Source organism: Haemorhous mexicanus, chromosome 11, assembly GCF_027477595.1.
Source record: "Haemorhous mexicanus isolate bHaeMex1 chromosome 11, bHaeMex1.pri, whole genome shotgun sequence".
Taxonomy (NCBI): Eukaryota; Metazoa; Chordata; class Aves; order Passeriformes; family Fringillidae; genus Haemorhous; species Haemorhous mexicanus.
This window is the reverse complement of record NC_082351.1, coordinates 10160806-10175699: the sequence shown is the minus strand read 5'-3', so window position 1 is coordinate 10175699 and position 14894 is coordinate 10160806. Positions and strand designations below refer to the sequence as shown.

Here is a 14894-nt window from a genome sequence, read left to right as displayed (position 1 = left end):
TTCCCTGTAGTTCTTCCATCCCCTGAGAGTTCTTACTGAAACCTCAGGTGCTGCGTGCTGAGGGCTCCTGTCTGATGAACAGTTGCTCCATGATGTTCCTGGGCTGAGAGGTGAGCAGAAAGCATGCTGCCTGATTTCTGCCAGCCAGAGCCCAGTACTCCATGGGAACAGTTAAAGACAAGGAACAAACAAAAGTGCATCAGAACTTGCTGAGGGGGTGAAACCTGGCTGCTGATGCTGAATGACTCTGGGGTTTCTAAATAATGGCATGTGGGCATTTGTCTGGGGCAGACAGCCTGGCTCCCTGGTAATTCTGCAGTAGCTCGTGTGACCGTGGAGGAATCCATGGGGAGGAGGGACAAAAGAGTGGCCGGCAGCTGTGCATGTGTGCTTGGGCTCGTGTGTTGGGGGCTTGTACAGGGCACAGGGCTTGGGCTGATAGCTCTCACCCAGTGCTTCTGTTCTCGGGTGTCTGGTCTTGTTTTAGAATCCTTGTTTTGTTGCTTGCAAGATGCTTCTCCCAGGCATTGGACCTGCTCTGAGGGAAGAACTTGTCCATGAAAACATAGTGCTGAGTGAGCTGTGACAGGAAGATATTGGAGGTGAGAAAGTACTGAGCTTGGCTGTGCATAGAGGAGCCTGCTGTGTTCAGCCACCTTGTGTCCTTGTATCCTGTGGTGCCCTGACTTGTCTCTACCTACCTGGATCACGGGAGGCAGAGAAGACACCGTGGTGCCTCTTCCTGGCCTGGGAAAGATGATGGCAAGGATGACTTCCCTCCTTAGGATGAGCTGGGCAGAGGCAGGGTTTGACTAGGCATGCTTGGACACTTTTGTCTGGAGGAAGTGTCCTGTTTGGAGCTGGGGCCGTGGTGCCCATGTGGTCAGAGTGACCATTTCATTGCCTCTAATTTGTATCCTTGTGTTGAGGATCTCACCTGGAGCTGAGAATCCTGATGGTGCTGCTTGTTCCACCGTGGTCTCTGGGCACAGAGCAGGCAGTCAATGCTGTGGGAAGGCTCAGTGTCCATTCCCAGTGCTGTCCTGCTCCAGGGATATGATGTTCACATGCCTGTGGTTGCCCTGTAGCCTTTGAGCTGACATTGTATCAAGGGCCTTGGCTCTTTGTTTGCTAAAGCCTGGGCTAGTAAAAGCCTGTACTGTTGAGGCTCATGGGTACTGATAAGGATATTTGTGGTAACTCCAGCCCTGGCTGGCACAGGGAATGCTTTCTTTCCCTGGTAGCACCAGATGAGAATAGGAAGGAGTAACTCTGACCTGACCCTGAAAATTTGGGCTGTCAATTCACGGTCAAACTGCCTCCCCTTCCAGGTCTTGTCTTTTTTTCTCTTCTTCCTGCACCATCTCTGCCTTCACCCTGTGGCTGGAAAAGGCATTGAGGCTGCAGGCCTTGTCTCTGGTGGCCATCCAGGGTTTTGGAAGCCAACTGTTCCTCCTTGTGCAAGAGTCTAACCTGCCCTCCAAGGTTTGGCAGGCAGCCCCATGGACCTTGCCCTTCTCTGTAACAGCTTCCTTTGCTCATGACACTGAGCAGGTGACAGTGGCCTGAGCCTCCTGTCTCTGTAGCCACTGTGGTGGCTAGGGCACAGAGGGGCTGTGCAGGATATAGCTGCAGTGCCTGCACCTCTGCATAGTGTCAGGAGCCTTGTCTGCCATCCACGAGCACAGTGTCAGACCTGGTCTGCTGGAGCAGCTGGGGTGCTGGTGGGACCTTCCACATGCTGATCTTTGGCTCCTGAAGTGGTCCCCACAGAGATCCACATCTCACCCACAGGCAGGTCAGGCCAGCCAGGGTGCTGGGAGTGAGAATGTGTTTGGGCAGATGGTTCTCTTGCCTTTGGGCAGGTGAAGAAAGGGCCAGCTGTGGCTTGTTCTCTTGGCTGGAGACTGCAGTGCTTGTACTTGATGTGCTGGCTCAGGTACAGAGCACCCCAGTGTCCCGTGGGGCTCCCCGTGTGCTCGTATCCACTGAGCCATGATGACTTGGGAGATGGTGTGCACTGCTGGCTCCTCATTCCTGGAGGTTCCACAGGGTGGGATTGCTCACCCAGGCTCCTTTCCTCTGGGAGGAAGAGATGATTTCCTCCTCTTCCTCCTCGTTCTCAGTGCTCTCCTGACCTCAGTGAAGCACCCTCTGGCAGAGCTGGCCCGCCCAGAGCTGGCCACTTGCCACGGATGTTGACTTGTCTCTAAAAATAGACCTTTGTCATCAGGCATCAGAAGGTGCTGGCTAAGTCCTGTGTCCTGTGGTGTTGGGGGTGGAGCACTGGAGGGCTCTGGCCAGACAGCCACCCCCAGCCATGGCTCCTGGGGGGTTCGGTGCCCCCAACACTGGGACAGGAAGGGGCTGGTGGCCAGCAAGTGCCATGTGGCAATTACTGTGCTGGTGGATTCATCATCAAAGGAGGCTCTGGCTAGGAGAAAGGATGGGAATACTGAGCTAGAGAGTAGCAGCAGTATGCTGCTCTTGGCTGGGAGTGGGGCTGGGGGGAACCCCATGGCCTGGAGCATGTGGGCTGCCTCAGGGTCATGCCAGTCCTCAGGGCAGCCACTGCCACCAGCCTCCCTGGGGCTCCCTGCTAACTCCTGACTCTCCCAACATTCACACAAGGATGCTCCCCGAGTGCTGCCGAAACCCTGCCAGCAATGTTTTATGTGTTTTAATGGACGAGATTAATATTAATTTAATCTTCTTTTTTTTTCTTTTTCCTTTTTATTTAATATTTAGCAGCCCAGAGGACTTCTCCCTCCTTTTCCCACCTCTGTCAGGAACAAAAATAACTCCTCAGCAAGGACTGGATGTGGCGGGTGGGTTTGTGCGCAGCTCCAGCCAAGCTCCTGCTCACATATAGCTGTGGGCACATGCCAGGGACTTTTGCCTGCAGTCCATGTGCTCAGCCACAAGCCCGTGCCCAAGTGTTGGATGGATAAGACCAAAATGCTCTGTGAATGCAGAAATAGGTTTTGTTCCAACTGGCAAAGCTGATGGATAGGTTAAGCAATAATTTCCAGAAATCCTCTGTCAGGATGCTTGGGGGACCAGAGGCTTTGATCAGCACCTGCCTACTGGAAAAGACAAATCTGTTAGGGAAAAGCTGGTTTTAAGTGGAGTCTTTTCCTTTCCCTTTTCCTTTCCCTTTTCCTTTCCCTTTTCCTTTCCCTTTTCCTTTCCCTTTTCCTTTCCCTTTTCCTTTCCCTTTTCCTTTCCCTTTTCCTTTCCCTTTTCCTTTCCCTTTTCCTTTCCCTTTTCCTTTCCCTTTTCCTTTCCCTTTTCCTTTCCCTTTTCCTTTCCCTTTTCCTTTCCCTTTTCCTTTCCCTTTTCCTTTCCCTTTTCCTTTCCCTTTTCCTTTCCCTTTTCCTTTCCCTTTTCCTTTCCCTTTTCCTTTCCCTTTTCCTTTCCCTTTTCCTTTCCCTTTTCCTTTCCCTTTTCCTTTCCCTTTTCCTCTTTTCCCTTTCCCTTTCCCAGAAGGCAAATCTGCCTTGTTGCTAGCCTTGGAAAGATGTCTGTTTAGCTACATGCTGTGAAAAGGAAAGGTAAAGGAGAAGGGAGGAAGCAAACATGCCTGGCCTAGCATTGCTGCCCACTCCAGCAGCTCTGGTCCCTCCAACAGTTGCTCTGGGGCTGGGATTGAGCTGTTTTTGCTCAGGACGTAAATGGAGATTGAATATTTAAAGGAATTTAATCTAGATTTCCATATCTCCTTGTTTCATCTGGCTCTTTTCCCAGGGATGCCATTTATGGCTGCCTCTTGCTGTCTTTGGGGTGGATCTGCTTCTCCTTTCCTGCCCGGAGCAGTGATGGATGCTGGGCACAGCCCTGTCTGCAGCTCCCTCTTGCAGCACAGGAGGGCAAGAGCGAGCCGTGAGACTGTCCCCAGCCTGATGGATGCTGCTCCACAGGCTGCTGTCCTCCTTCCGTTTACATCTGCTTGTGTTCCCTCTCTGGAACGGTCCTGCCCTGCGACAGCAGAAGGTGTTTAAGGGAAAGGCAGGGCAAGGAGTGTGGAGAGGGTGATGACACTGCAGGAGGAAGCTTTGGTGGGCTTTAGTACAGCAAAATTAGGGATGAGATCAGAGAGCCCAGATCCCCTTGTGGCATTGCTTGGGGAGGGGAACCTTTAAAACGCTGGCCTTGGTGCATCCTCTGTCTGCTTCATATTGTCCCTGTGAGAGTTTTGTGACACCTTTGTGCCCCTAGGTTATATCAGGGAAACTGGCTAGGTTGTCCAGCCCCCTCCCACATTCCTGCCCAGGGCTGTGGGTAGGCTTGAATTCAAGTGGTGGGATTCTGTTGAAAACTAGAAATGAAAGTTGTGGCCTGGTTCAGCTTTGGTGTGGAGATGGCTGGAGTCCCGTGGGCCATCCCTGTGTTGGTGGCAGGGCTTTGAGCACCCCCCCCCCCACCCCTTGTTGGGCAGAGAGCCCTGCACCTCTGTCTTAATGGGAGGCATCCTCAAATCTGTAAAGAGAGCATGCTCTAGGGTTTGTATGTTGTTGGGGTTCAGGATAGAAGAGAATATATTTCTCTTTCTGTTACTACAAACAGCTGGGTGACTGCATGCAGGTTTTACCTGCCTCCGTTTCCCCCCCCTCAAAACTGCCATACTGGGTGTGCCTACTTTGGAAGGACCTGGGAGCCTCTGGATTTCTCTCCAGCTTAGTGCCCTTGGCCCATGGTGGTTGGTGGCATGTGCACATGGCTGTCAGGGGACTTCCTCAGGAGTTGGGGGGAGGCAAACTGGGCAAGCTGTGATCACATCTCTGAGCCCCCTCCCTGAGCTGCAGGGGTGTCCTGCAGAAGGGGGTGGCAGTGACCAGTTGTTGACAGAAAGGTGTCTGATGCAGGATCAGGAGAGAGACTTCCTGCAGTGACTGTCACCTAGGGCAGGTTTGAGTGAGCAGCTTGGTGGGGTTTAGCTCTTCTCTGCTGCAAGTCCCTCTACCCTCCAGGGAGAGGAGCAGCACCTTCCCCGCTGGGCTGTGCATTTAGGCTGGGAGGAGTGTAGATGATTTAGGCCTGGATCAGCCTGGGTTAGGACTGTGCACCTGCTTTGGTGTGCCCGATCATGCTGGGCCATTGCTTTTACTGGTTTATGGTCATCTCCTGCCTCCAACCTCAGCAAGCTGAGGTTTTGGCCAGTTTCAAGCCTCTGTCTTCTTCTGACACTGTCTGTCTGTCCCCTTCAATCAGGTGTCTCCAGAGAAGTGCCGCTTTGCCATAGGCCGCATCCTGAGCGAGGGAGACACGAAGCCGTCCGAAGAGCAGATCAAACGGTTCCAGAAGTATGGCTTCAAGATCTTCAGCTTCCCTGCTCCCAGCCACGTGGTCATGGCGACCTTCCCCTTCACTACACCTTTGTCCATCCATCTGGCAGTCAACCGTGTCCACCCAGCCCTTGACGCTTACATCAAGGTAAGCGAGTGTGGCATGAGGAGCGTTGCATGTGTTCAGTGGGCTGTCAGAGGCTTCTCTTCCTGACAGCTGATGGGGCTGCTCTGACGTGCCATGTCTTGATATTTTCCCTTGGGCACTACCATCAAGATCTCCTCCTTTTGTAATCTGGCAGGTAGTTCCCCAGCAGGGATGTCCTTCTATTCGCTCGGTAGGCACAGGGGTGTCTTTTCTGCTGTTTTGTGTTTATGAGAAATAAGTTCTCATCTAATAACTTGCTGTTTTTCTCCTTAACACAGAGATAAAAGCTGGTTTTCCCCTTGAGTCTCTTTCTTGTTGTTAGGATCTGACAGGTATGTGCCTTTCGGTGTAATACTTCGTGCTATGGAACTTCTGTTTTGAGTGCCAGCCTCACCAGTGGGGCAGCTGTCTTCTTCAGGAACAGGAGGAAAAGTTAGAAACTTTCTGGCCTGTGGGCTAATGAAAACTTTCTTTCAAGCAATACATTGAAATTTGTGGGTCTTGGCCGTGGCTGGGCAGCCGGCTGCTGTGGGCTGTGTTTGCCCTTGCCCTGAGTGGCCATCCCTGCTGCTTGTGGTCCTTTTGAAGCCAGCTCTGCTGCCTTACTCTGGCTGCCAGAGCAGCTGTGGCGAGGGTGTTCCCAATCAGCACATCTGACGTAGACACCTCCAGATGCAGGCTTTCCAGAGAGCAAGGAAGGTCCTGGCTAGCTGGATGATGGAGGGAAGGGACTGTCCTTCCCAGTGGGGGAGGATGCTGTGGAGGGGCCGGTGCTCAGCCCTTGGCTTATCTGACTGTCGAGTTCTGACGCTTTCGTTTGTTCGTGTTGAAACACACTATTTATAAACTTGCTTTTCCTGGCGAAACTCCCAGCCTTGTGGGGGAACCGTGTGAATCCCTCCAGCCTGCGCTGTGCTGCAGCATGGCTGCCTGGGTGCCAATCCTGGAACTTCAGCTGGGGGCTCTTTGCAGACCCTCTTGTCCACCCCGGCCACAAGGAGCTGCCCACTGCTACTGGCAGAGCATGCATTAGTGCTGGCAGTAGGTGACACTGCCACTGCTGCTTTCCCCTGTTCTGGAAAGGAGAACCCATTCCCTGTTCTCATCCTCTGTGTCCCCTCCTGGAGCTGTGCCCATTTCTCTGTGGGGGCATCAGGCAGTGCTGCCAGCCCTGTGGCGGATGCGCGGGCGTGCACGGAGGGGGCTGAGCGGGCGGGAGCGTCAGCTTGGCCACGGGAGTGCTCGGAGACACCGGGCTGCCGCTGCCTGAGCTGGGGAGAGGGCCCGGCAGCACATCTGTCGCATGGGAGATGGAGCTGTTAGACCTAAAAAGGGAACCACCGGCTGCTCTGGGAGCACCTGGTAGTGTGTAATGGAAGTGGTCCATTTCGATTTACAATGAGTGAAATAATAGGGAAACAAACACCCTCAGGCACTTGCAGAGGGAGGGAACACATTTTGATCTTGCCCAGTCCCAGCAGCATGGCGGTCAGGGTGCCTGTGTCTGTCCGAATGTCCTGCAGCAGAACGGGATCAGGACTCAGGATCAGTCCCTTGCCCATCTGGTACTGACCGTGGGGACACAGGCAGGAGGAGGATGGATTTGCCATGCTGGGAGGGGCAGAGGGGAGTGGGTGCTGCTGCTCCCTGCACACTGCACCGTGGGGTTGCCCTGCCTTTCTCCAGTGTGGCACAGGGCACTCGGGAGGCCATTTGCAGCCCTGCCAGCAGCATCCCTGACGCTTCTGTGTTGTTGCCGCTTCTCCCTTGGCCTGGACTGTCTGCACCCCTGGGGCTGTGCTGGCACTTCCTGGGATGGAGGGATGGGGAGGGAAGGGGGAAACTTTCATGGAAACAGGTGACCTGTGCCCGCTCAGTGGTGGGAATGGGGGTTGCCATGGAGATAGCTTCTCCAAATAGCATCCTTCATCCCACCCCCGGAGCCCAACTCCCTTAAGCAACCCGAGAGAGCAGTGAGACAGATTTGTTTTATTTATTTATTTCCTGTGTGCCTACTTTGGGAAAGGTGCTGTTAATGAGAGCTGGGGGTCAGGCCTACCAAGAGCAGGTCCCCCACAGCTCTCCCCTCTCAGGAGGTCGGAAGGCAAAAGACATGAGGCATGAAAGGGGACTCGGTGGCAGGGATGAAATGCTGGCTCCCATGGAGAGAGGGAATTAGCTGAAGTGGAGGGAGGATGACATGGCTGCCTAGTCCTAGAAAGAAGGTGTGGGAGAGCTGGGGATGGAGAGGGAGCTGAAGGAGGCAGGAAGAAAGTTGCAAGGGGGAGGGAGGGTGGAGAAAGCTTTGGAGATGCTGAAAAATAGAGAAGAGGAATGGGAGGAGTCGGGGACTGGAGGGGGGCATGTAGGGCAAAGGAGCTGAGGGTTTGGGGTCCAGCTGAGGGAACAGAGTAGTGAGAGCTGGGGGGGAAGTCTGGGCCAGAGTTGAAAGAAGCCTTACCACAGATGGCAGTCCAGCAGCCTTCCCATGGCATCCCCTGAGGTTAACTTGAGGACATCTAGTCCCAAAGGCTGGTGGATGAGGCGTGTGGCTCCCTCTAGGCTTGCTGGTGCTGTGCAGAAGTTACCAGGAATGCTTGTGGCTCATGTTTCCCAAGCAGTGGGGGTGCAGTGGTGCTGGCTTTTGGCAGTCTGAACTTTGTGTTTCCCAGTTTGCTGCAGCTTTGGAGGGACAGGAAAAGTTAAAAACAAATTTATAATAAGAATTTAAAAAGAGCAGTAGGGTGACAGTCTCCTTTCATTAAGGGTGGAAGGGAGATGAGCTGGCATGGAGCTGAGGTCTCATGTCCAGGCTGTCCTTGCATGCATCTTTGCCCCCCTGGCTCTTGTAAGCACAGGATCTGGCATTTCTGTCAGACTTTTGGTGTAGGACTGGCTTTTCGGAGCTGTGGGGAAATGGCTGCAGCCATCCTTGGCAGGTAAGAGGGTATCCTTCCCCTGGGATGGCAGTGAGTTACTGGCTAGAATCGCCTTCTGAGGAGCCCAGGAGGGGCTGCTGGCTCATTATTCTGAACATGGGTTATTTAAGGCATAGGCTGGGGTTATTTAGTGTCCCTTAAAAACATTTCCTCCCTAATAACCTCTGATGTTGCTTCTCTCTGCCTCCAGGCAGGTGTGCCCTGCTTTCCTGGGATGTGCACTCCTGGCCCACAGCACAGCTGCCTGTCAGACCAGGCACTCCAAACTCGTGCGAGCAAAGGAGAAAGCTCTTCTCTGGTGGGGACCCTTTCTGACAGCTCTGGGAGCTGGTTATTCCCCTGTAACCTCCTGCCATTTCAAGGAGTGTTTCTTCTGCTTTACATATAATGAGCTCTCTGTGGTGGGCTGTGTGTCCCTGCATTTCTCTGCATCCATTCTGGCACCTAGTGGCCAGGTGGGTGGGCTTGGACCTCCTGGCTGTTGGTCTCCTCTGGCACAGAGAGGTGGCTAATTGCATCCAAGGCTGAGCTGGCACGTGTCTCCCACTACAGCCCTAGAAGTGCCTGCTTCAACATGGCCTCTTTTTGTGATTTTTTTTTGAGTCAGTTTTGTGGTCTTCAGCCAAGGTAGATGTGGAAGTGGATGCCAGTATCATCCTGACTGCCTTGCACCCTCCGGAGCACCAGCTGACTGACCTCAAACTCTGACTCTGCCTGACTTGGAAAACTGGGGGTTTATCTCTTTGGATGGTCATGTAAAGGTATCCTTCAACTTCAGCTAAACTGCCAGCTTTTTTTTCTTCCCCTGGTCTCTGTAATCACAAGTTTCCCACTTCCATGGGCTTGTGAATCACTCCTTTACCATGCAGATCTTGGGCAAGAATGGCTGGCCTGGAGTCTCTGATGCCAGGAAATATTTGGGAACTCTCAGGTTGGCTCCTGCCTGACAGACGCTGTTGTGTTCCTCCACACCTCAGCTCCCCATAAAAGGAGCTTCACAAGGTGCTGGAAAGATGTGGCTTGTTCCTGATTACAGCCAGGGAATGTGTTATTCCTTGGACCAACAGCTTGGAGCAAGCTTTTCTCCCCTTGTCAGCTATGGCAGTCTAGGATGTGGTCACCGCTTGCCTCTCTCTTTGCTAAGCTAAATACAAAAACCTTTTAAAGTTCCCATATTTTCCAATGTTTTCCATATTTTCTGACCTTAATTTTGGGTTTCTTTTTTGGACCTATTTTCGGCTTAGAAAGTTCTGTGACTTATCAGTAGCTCAAACAGATACTTTATTTCAGCAGTGGTCATATTGCTGTAGCATGTGAATCTCTGGTGGAGACTTTGTCCCCTGCCACAGACCCCCCAGTCCTGGGTTTGATCTGAGACAGCTAATAGAAACTTCAGACACGTGCCTCTGCCCTTTGATGGAGTTGTGGTTTCTCAGTTAAAGATGGGAAATGATGCCAAGTCCTGCATCTCCTCTGAGCTGGATTGAATGGCACGAGTGCTGGTTTGTTTATCAGTCAAGCCCGCCCTCCCCACTAAAACAAATCCTGTTTGCCAACAGGATCTGACAGCTGTAAACGAGTGTTGGTTGGCATTAATTATGCTGATCTCCTTTGCTTCCTGGTGATCTGGCCCAGTTGCAGCCATCCGTGTATTTTGTCTTGGCTGACTTTGCCTGGGCAGTCTGTGCTTGTTCAAGTCAGTTATTTGCCCATTGAATGTTGGCAGGTCCAGGCTGCTGTCTCTCCTGGGACTTTTTAGCATCTCTGGCTGGCCAGAGATCACCCTTTGACATGTGGACAGCTTGTCAGCAGGGATTTCAGCATGTTGAAATGTGTGTTATCTGGGCCTGCAAGCCATGTGTTTTACCTTGTCATGGAAGAACAAACATTTCACCTGCATCCTCTGCCTATGTTGTCTGACTTTGTCCTAATTTCAGTGCAGAAATACTCAGTGAACACTCCTCCCTTCTCACTGGTGCTGCTGAGGTTTCCCCTGGCTGACCTATCCAGGATCTGTGCCATCCTTCAGACACTTCTCCCCTACCTAGTGCCCCAAACAGCTGCATACATGGATACTTCTGTCTGGGGGGAGCTGGGAGCCTAAATGATCCTTTATGGCAGCTGAGCCTCAGCACCCTTGTGAGGCTGCACCTCATCTTTCCCATCTGGCTCACCTGACCACGCTGCTGAGCCTGCTGCCTTTGCTCAGATCTGTTGAAAATCCTTTTCTCCCAGCAGTTTTAAATGAAGGTCTGTGGAGCTGTGTTCCCATCCCAGGTGGTCTGTGCTTTAAAGGCCATCCTTTTGCTTGGCTGTGTTGGGAGGCTGGGATTGGGGGTTGGGAGCTGATAAAACATTTACAAAAAGGGCTCAATTATTGGGATGTTTTTCCACTTAAATTCTTTCTCCTGGATGATTTAGTTTATTTATTCCGGGCTCTGTGCATGAAGCATTTTTAAATGCCAGCTTGTCGTGTGTGAGCAGCTCAGGCTTCAGTCTGCACGTGCGTGAGAGCTGATCACAGTGGCAGCTTCAGCCAGTCAACTGCTGCTTGAATTTTCCTCCAGAGGTCTAGGAATTACTAACAGATGCTCAGTCCTGTGTTCTTTGACCACATCTTCATTTGTCCTCATGAGCTCCTTGGCTCTCCTGCAAGCCCTGGGGACCAGAGCCTGAAGACTACTGCCCAAGGTGGAGCCCTTGCTAAGCCAGGGCCACTCAAAGCCACATAATCCATCTCCCTAGAGAGAAGGAGGAGTAGAATACCTTTATCCAGAACTTATCACCTCTAACCTGGGGCTTTGCTGCCCTCAGTGTCTCATCATGTCATCATGTAGGTCTGGCAAGACTCATCCAATTGATGTTATTCCTCTTTGCATCAATGGGTTACCCCGCAGAATATGCCAGTGGCTTTCTGGAAATGGAGCCCTCGATCCTTCTCCTGCCTTTTTCCCATGCCCCAGTGTGACTGTGGGAATTGATTTGCTTAAAGAGGGTGCTGGGGTTAGGGGTAGTGACTCAGCTGCCTGGCTGGGTCAGATGACCTTCAGTTGAAGCCCATGTGCTCATGAGTGTAGGTCTTCAGAGTTCCCAGGAAGACAGGAGGTTACCTGACACTGCTGGGAAGTGATCCTCACACATCAAATAATAACAGGGGGAAAAATCCTAGAGAGTCATAGAGGATTTGATGTGTCCATCTTCTGTTGATGTCAGGGATGAGACCAGAGCTGACAGTGTGACAGGCTGCTTGGCTGTGGGCTGTCAGATGTTTGGAGTAAGGATACAGGCTCCAGGGAAAGTGTTTTGGGAGCCCTTGCCTGGTCCCAAGCTGGGCTGTAGGTCATGTCACATGTGCACTATTCATGGACCATTCTTGGTTGTCCCCCAGCCTAGTTGATGTTGAGGACAAGGATCAGAGTGGCTTGATTGGCAGTGCTGGAGAACACCCTTGGCTGGTGTGTGCTCTCTGCCAGGAGCCAGTGAAGCTCTGGATCTCAGGCTGGGCAGGGGGAGCAGGCGAGGGGTGGGCACTGTGATGCTCGAGCCTGTCCGAAAGGTGACATGCAGCGGCAGGGAGCGGAGAGGGACCCCGGGGTGTCTGTGCCTGTGCGGGCACGTTCATCTCTCGCTGACCTGCACTGACAGCTGGTTTTCAGTGGGCTCTCTGCAGCAAGGCTGCCTGCTCACTGCTGGTTGGCACCCCCAGCTGGATGTCACATCACATCAGTTCGCGCGTTCTCAGCGACTTTTAGTTACTAAATATTTTTAGCGACAAAACCATCCAAAGATGTTTCAGTCCTGCGAGCGTAAGCGACCTCGCCTTCCGCGTGGAGCGGGAGGGGAGGGCAGGATGCCCACGAGGTCAGGCTGGGGGCTGAGCCAGGTGGAAGGGGGTTTGGTGGGCAGTGTTGTGTAGTGCCTGGGGGCTGTGCAGTGGCACAGGTCTGTTTAACCTGTGTCTGCAGGGACCGTGCTCCTCCTGTGCGGCTAATGGAACATATGGGGACCCAGGGCTCTGCGTCACGGCTCCTGCCACTCGCAGCAGGCAGCCCCACTGTCCCTTTCCCCAGAGGAATGTGGCAGCCCCAGGCCATTACTCATGTGCTGTCACCTTCTCTCTGGTCCTTGCAGGCAGGCTGTGAATTGACGCTGACCATGCTTCATGTTCAGTGCTGCCTGTGCCAGGCACGTTGGTGTGCACCAGTCAGTGTCTGTTGGTTTCCCAGCCTCTGCTGGTGCCCTTCCTGCTGCTCTGCTGCCTGTGCCCGCACACACCTTTCCGCCTGCAAGCAAACTGTGCAGCTTCTGTTTCAGCTCTGCTATTCGGTTCTTGCACGGGAGCAGGTGCAAACTGCAGCTTTGACAGCATTGTTGCTTTGAGCAGGAAAGGTTTGCTGAGCTGCTTTGATTTTTGGTGGTTAAAAAGACTCCTTCCCTGCCTCTTCAGCTTGTGGCATGTGTGAAATCCCCCAGGTTTTCCTCAACTTTTTGTTGACTCTGTGCAAGAGTCTGTTCTAGCAGCAGGCAGGGGAGTCCTGATTCTAGGGAAGCAGCTGATGTAGGATGTAGGCTTCTGCCACCGTGGCCTCCCAGTTCTAATTGATCACAAAATGGGAACAGACGAGGTTGGAAGTGGCATGCAAAGAGAGTCTGGTACAGCCTTTTATGAGAAAGAGAGTGTGGTTATGTAGCACACAACTGCATCTTGAAAGCCTCTGGCTTTGGGGCCTCCACCACATTCCTGTGGGGGCTTTTGCAGCTGGCAGATCAGCCCCAGATCTCTGCCACAGTGGGCACTTTCCTGTGACATCCAGCATTTTGATCCTATTGCTATCCCAGCTCATTTTTCAGGAACATTTCCAAAGGTAGCTCCTGGAAGAAGAGTGAACTTCAAGTGCCTGCCCTCCCATGCATGCCAAACTGTGTGGGCATCCCTGATGGCCTGACAGCCAAAAGCCTGGACTGGTGTTGGCTGTCAGTCAGTGGTCCTGTTTGGAGGCATTTTGGTCCCAGGAGGGAGTAGGAAGCCACCTCACTTTCCCAAGCTGCTGCTTTGGGAAGTTGGGAGAGCCGCCTTGTAATGACTTGCTCAACCTTGCAAAATTCTCAGAGAGATTAGTCTTCTCAGACAAAAGATTTGCTTCCCCTTCTTCTTTGCAGTGAGGATTAATGATCACGGGAGAGGCCGGGGATATTTCATACGGCTGTCCAAGGAAGAGAGAGAACTGAAATGGTTTGCCTTGGGCAAGGAGGGAGAGTAAAATACTACAGTACTTTTCTGTCAGATCTCTTTATCGACTTGATCTGTACGTTTGCTCTCCCCAGATGTATTTATAGAGAATCCCAGAGGATGCAGTCGGTTCTAAAGGTTTTCTTTGTCAGGCATTGGAAACGTGTCCAGCTCCTTCCAGCAGCGACAGTGTCCTGAACCTTGGGGTCTTTCCTTCTTGACAGCTAGTCAATTAATTCAAGGATGAGATTGATCTGCCTCTCTGCAATTATTTCAGCTGAGTCCTAATGAGTTTTGTCTGGACAGGTTCTTCCCCATAGCCTTCTGAGCCAGACCTTGCCAGCTGTGCCAGGCTTAAGAAATAGCAAAATGAACCCAATCAAATGCGAAACAGCTTCATAGAAATATTGCTTTTTTCCAACAAATGCTGTTGGCCCAGTTTCCCTGGCTGTGAAGCTCCCACTTTGAAACCTGTGGAGCAGGCAGATAATACACTTGAAAGCAGTGGCATTTTTACCTCCAGAAAAGGGACCATTGTGCTATGACTAACTTGCACTTTTTCAATTCTAGTTAGGTATAAAACGGTAGGAAAGGCTCTGCTTTGAGGAGGGCAGGAGAGTGAAAACATTTCTCTTCTGCAGCGAGTCAGAATATGGATGGATGAGTCGCGAGGCTGGGTGGTGATCAGATCACAGGGATGAAAGAACAAAATCAGTTCTTCCTCCTCCTTCTGCCTAGAGCGTGTGGGCCATAGGCAAGGCACAGCTTTGGGGCTGCACCAGAGGCTGGGGCACCAGTGAGGTGGCTGAGCCCAGCTGTTTGCTCTGAAGCAAAGGGTCGCACTGGAAGTCCCTCAGGGTCTCTTTGTTTGACAGGGAGATACATACACACACACAACTCTGTCAGCTCTGCCTGCCTGCAGCAGCTGTTGCCCTGTGGATGCCGTTTGAATTGATGCTGCTGTGTGCTGGTGGCCCTGGGCAGAGGCAGCAGCCTAGGTGTGGAGTGAAAGGTGTGGAGGTCTGTGGAGCTGCTCATATCCTGGGGAGGCCTTCATGGTCTCAGGATGTGCTTTTCCTCTCTCTGTGCTGTTGCCTGGTGGCCATCACTCTGCCCGGACCCACAGGGATTCACAGCCTTTGGCAAGTGGATGCAGGGTATGGAGAGGTGCAATGGTTCAGTGCAGACCTACACACAGCCAGTATATCCCATCCTGCTTTGAGGAGCAAACACCCACTGCCTGTTTACTGTCAGGACAACGTGGATTGTCCTAACAGGCTGCCAAATCCTGG

At 52.5% G+C, this 14894-nt stretch overlaps 1 protein-coding gene across 1 annotated transcript in view; it reads left to right on the top strand.

The window, feature by feature from the left end:
* TEX264 (testis expressed 264, ER-phagy receptor) overlaps window positions 1-14894 on the top strand; it is a 39640-nt gene that overhangs the window by 2997 nt on the left and 21749 nt on the right. The window contains exon 4 of the mRNA XM_059856370.1: window positions 5212-5433. Within this exon, the coding sequence (XP_059712353.1) occupies window positions 5212-5433 (222 nt within the window). The remainder of the gene's footprint in view (window positions 1-5211; window positions 5434-14894) is intronic.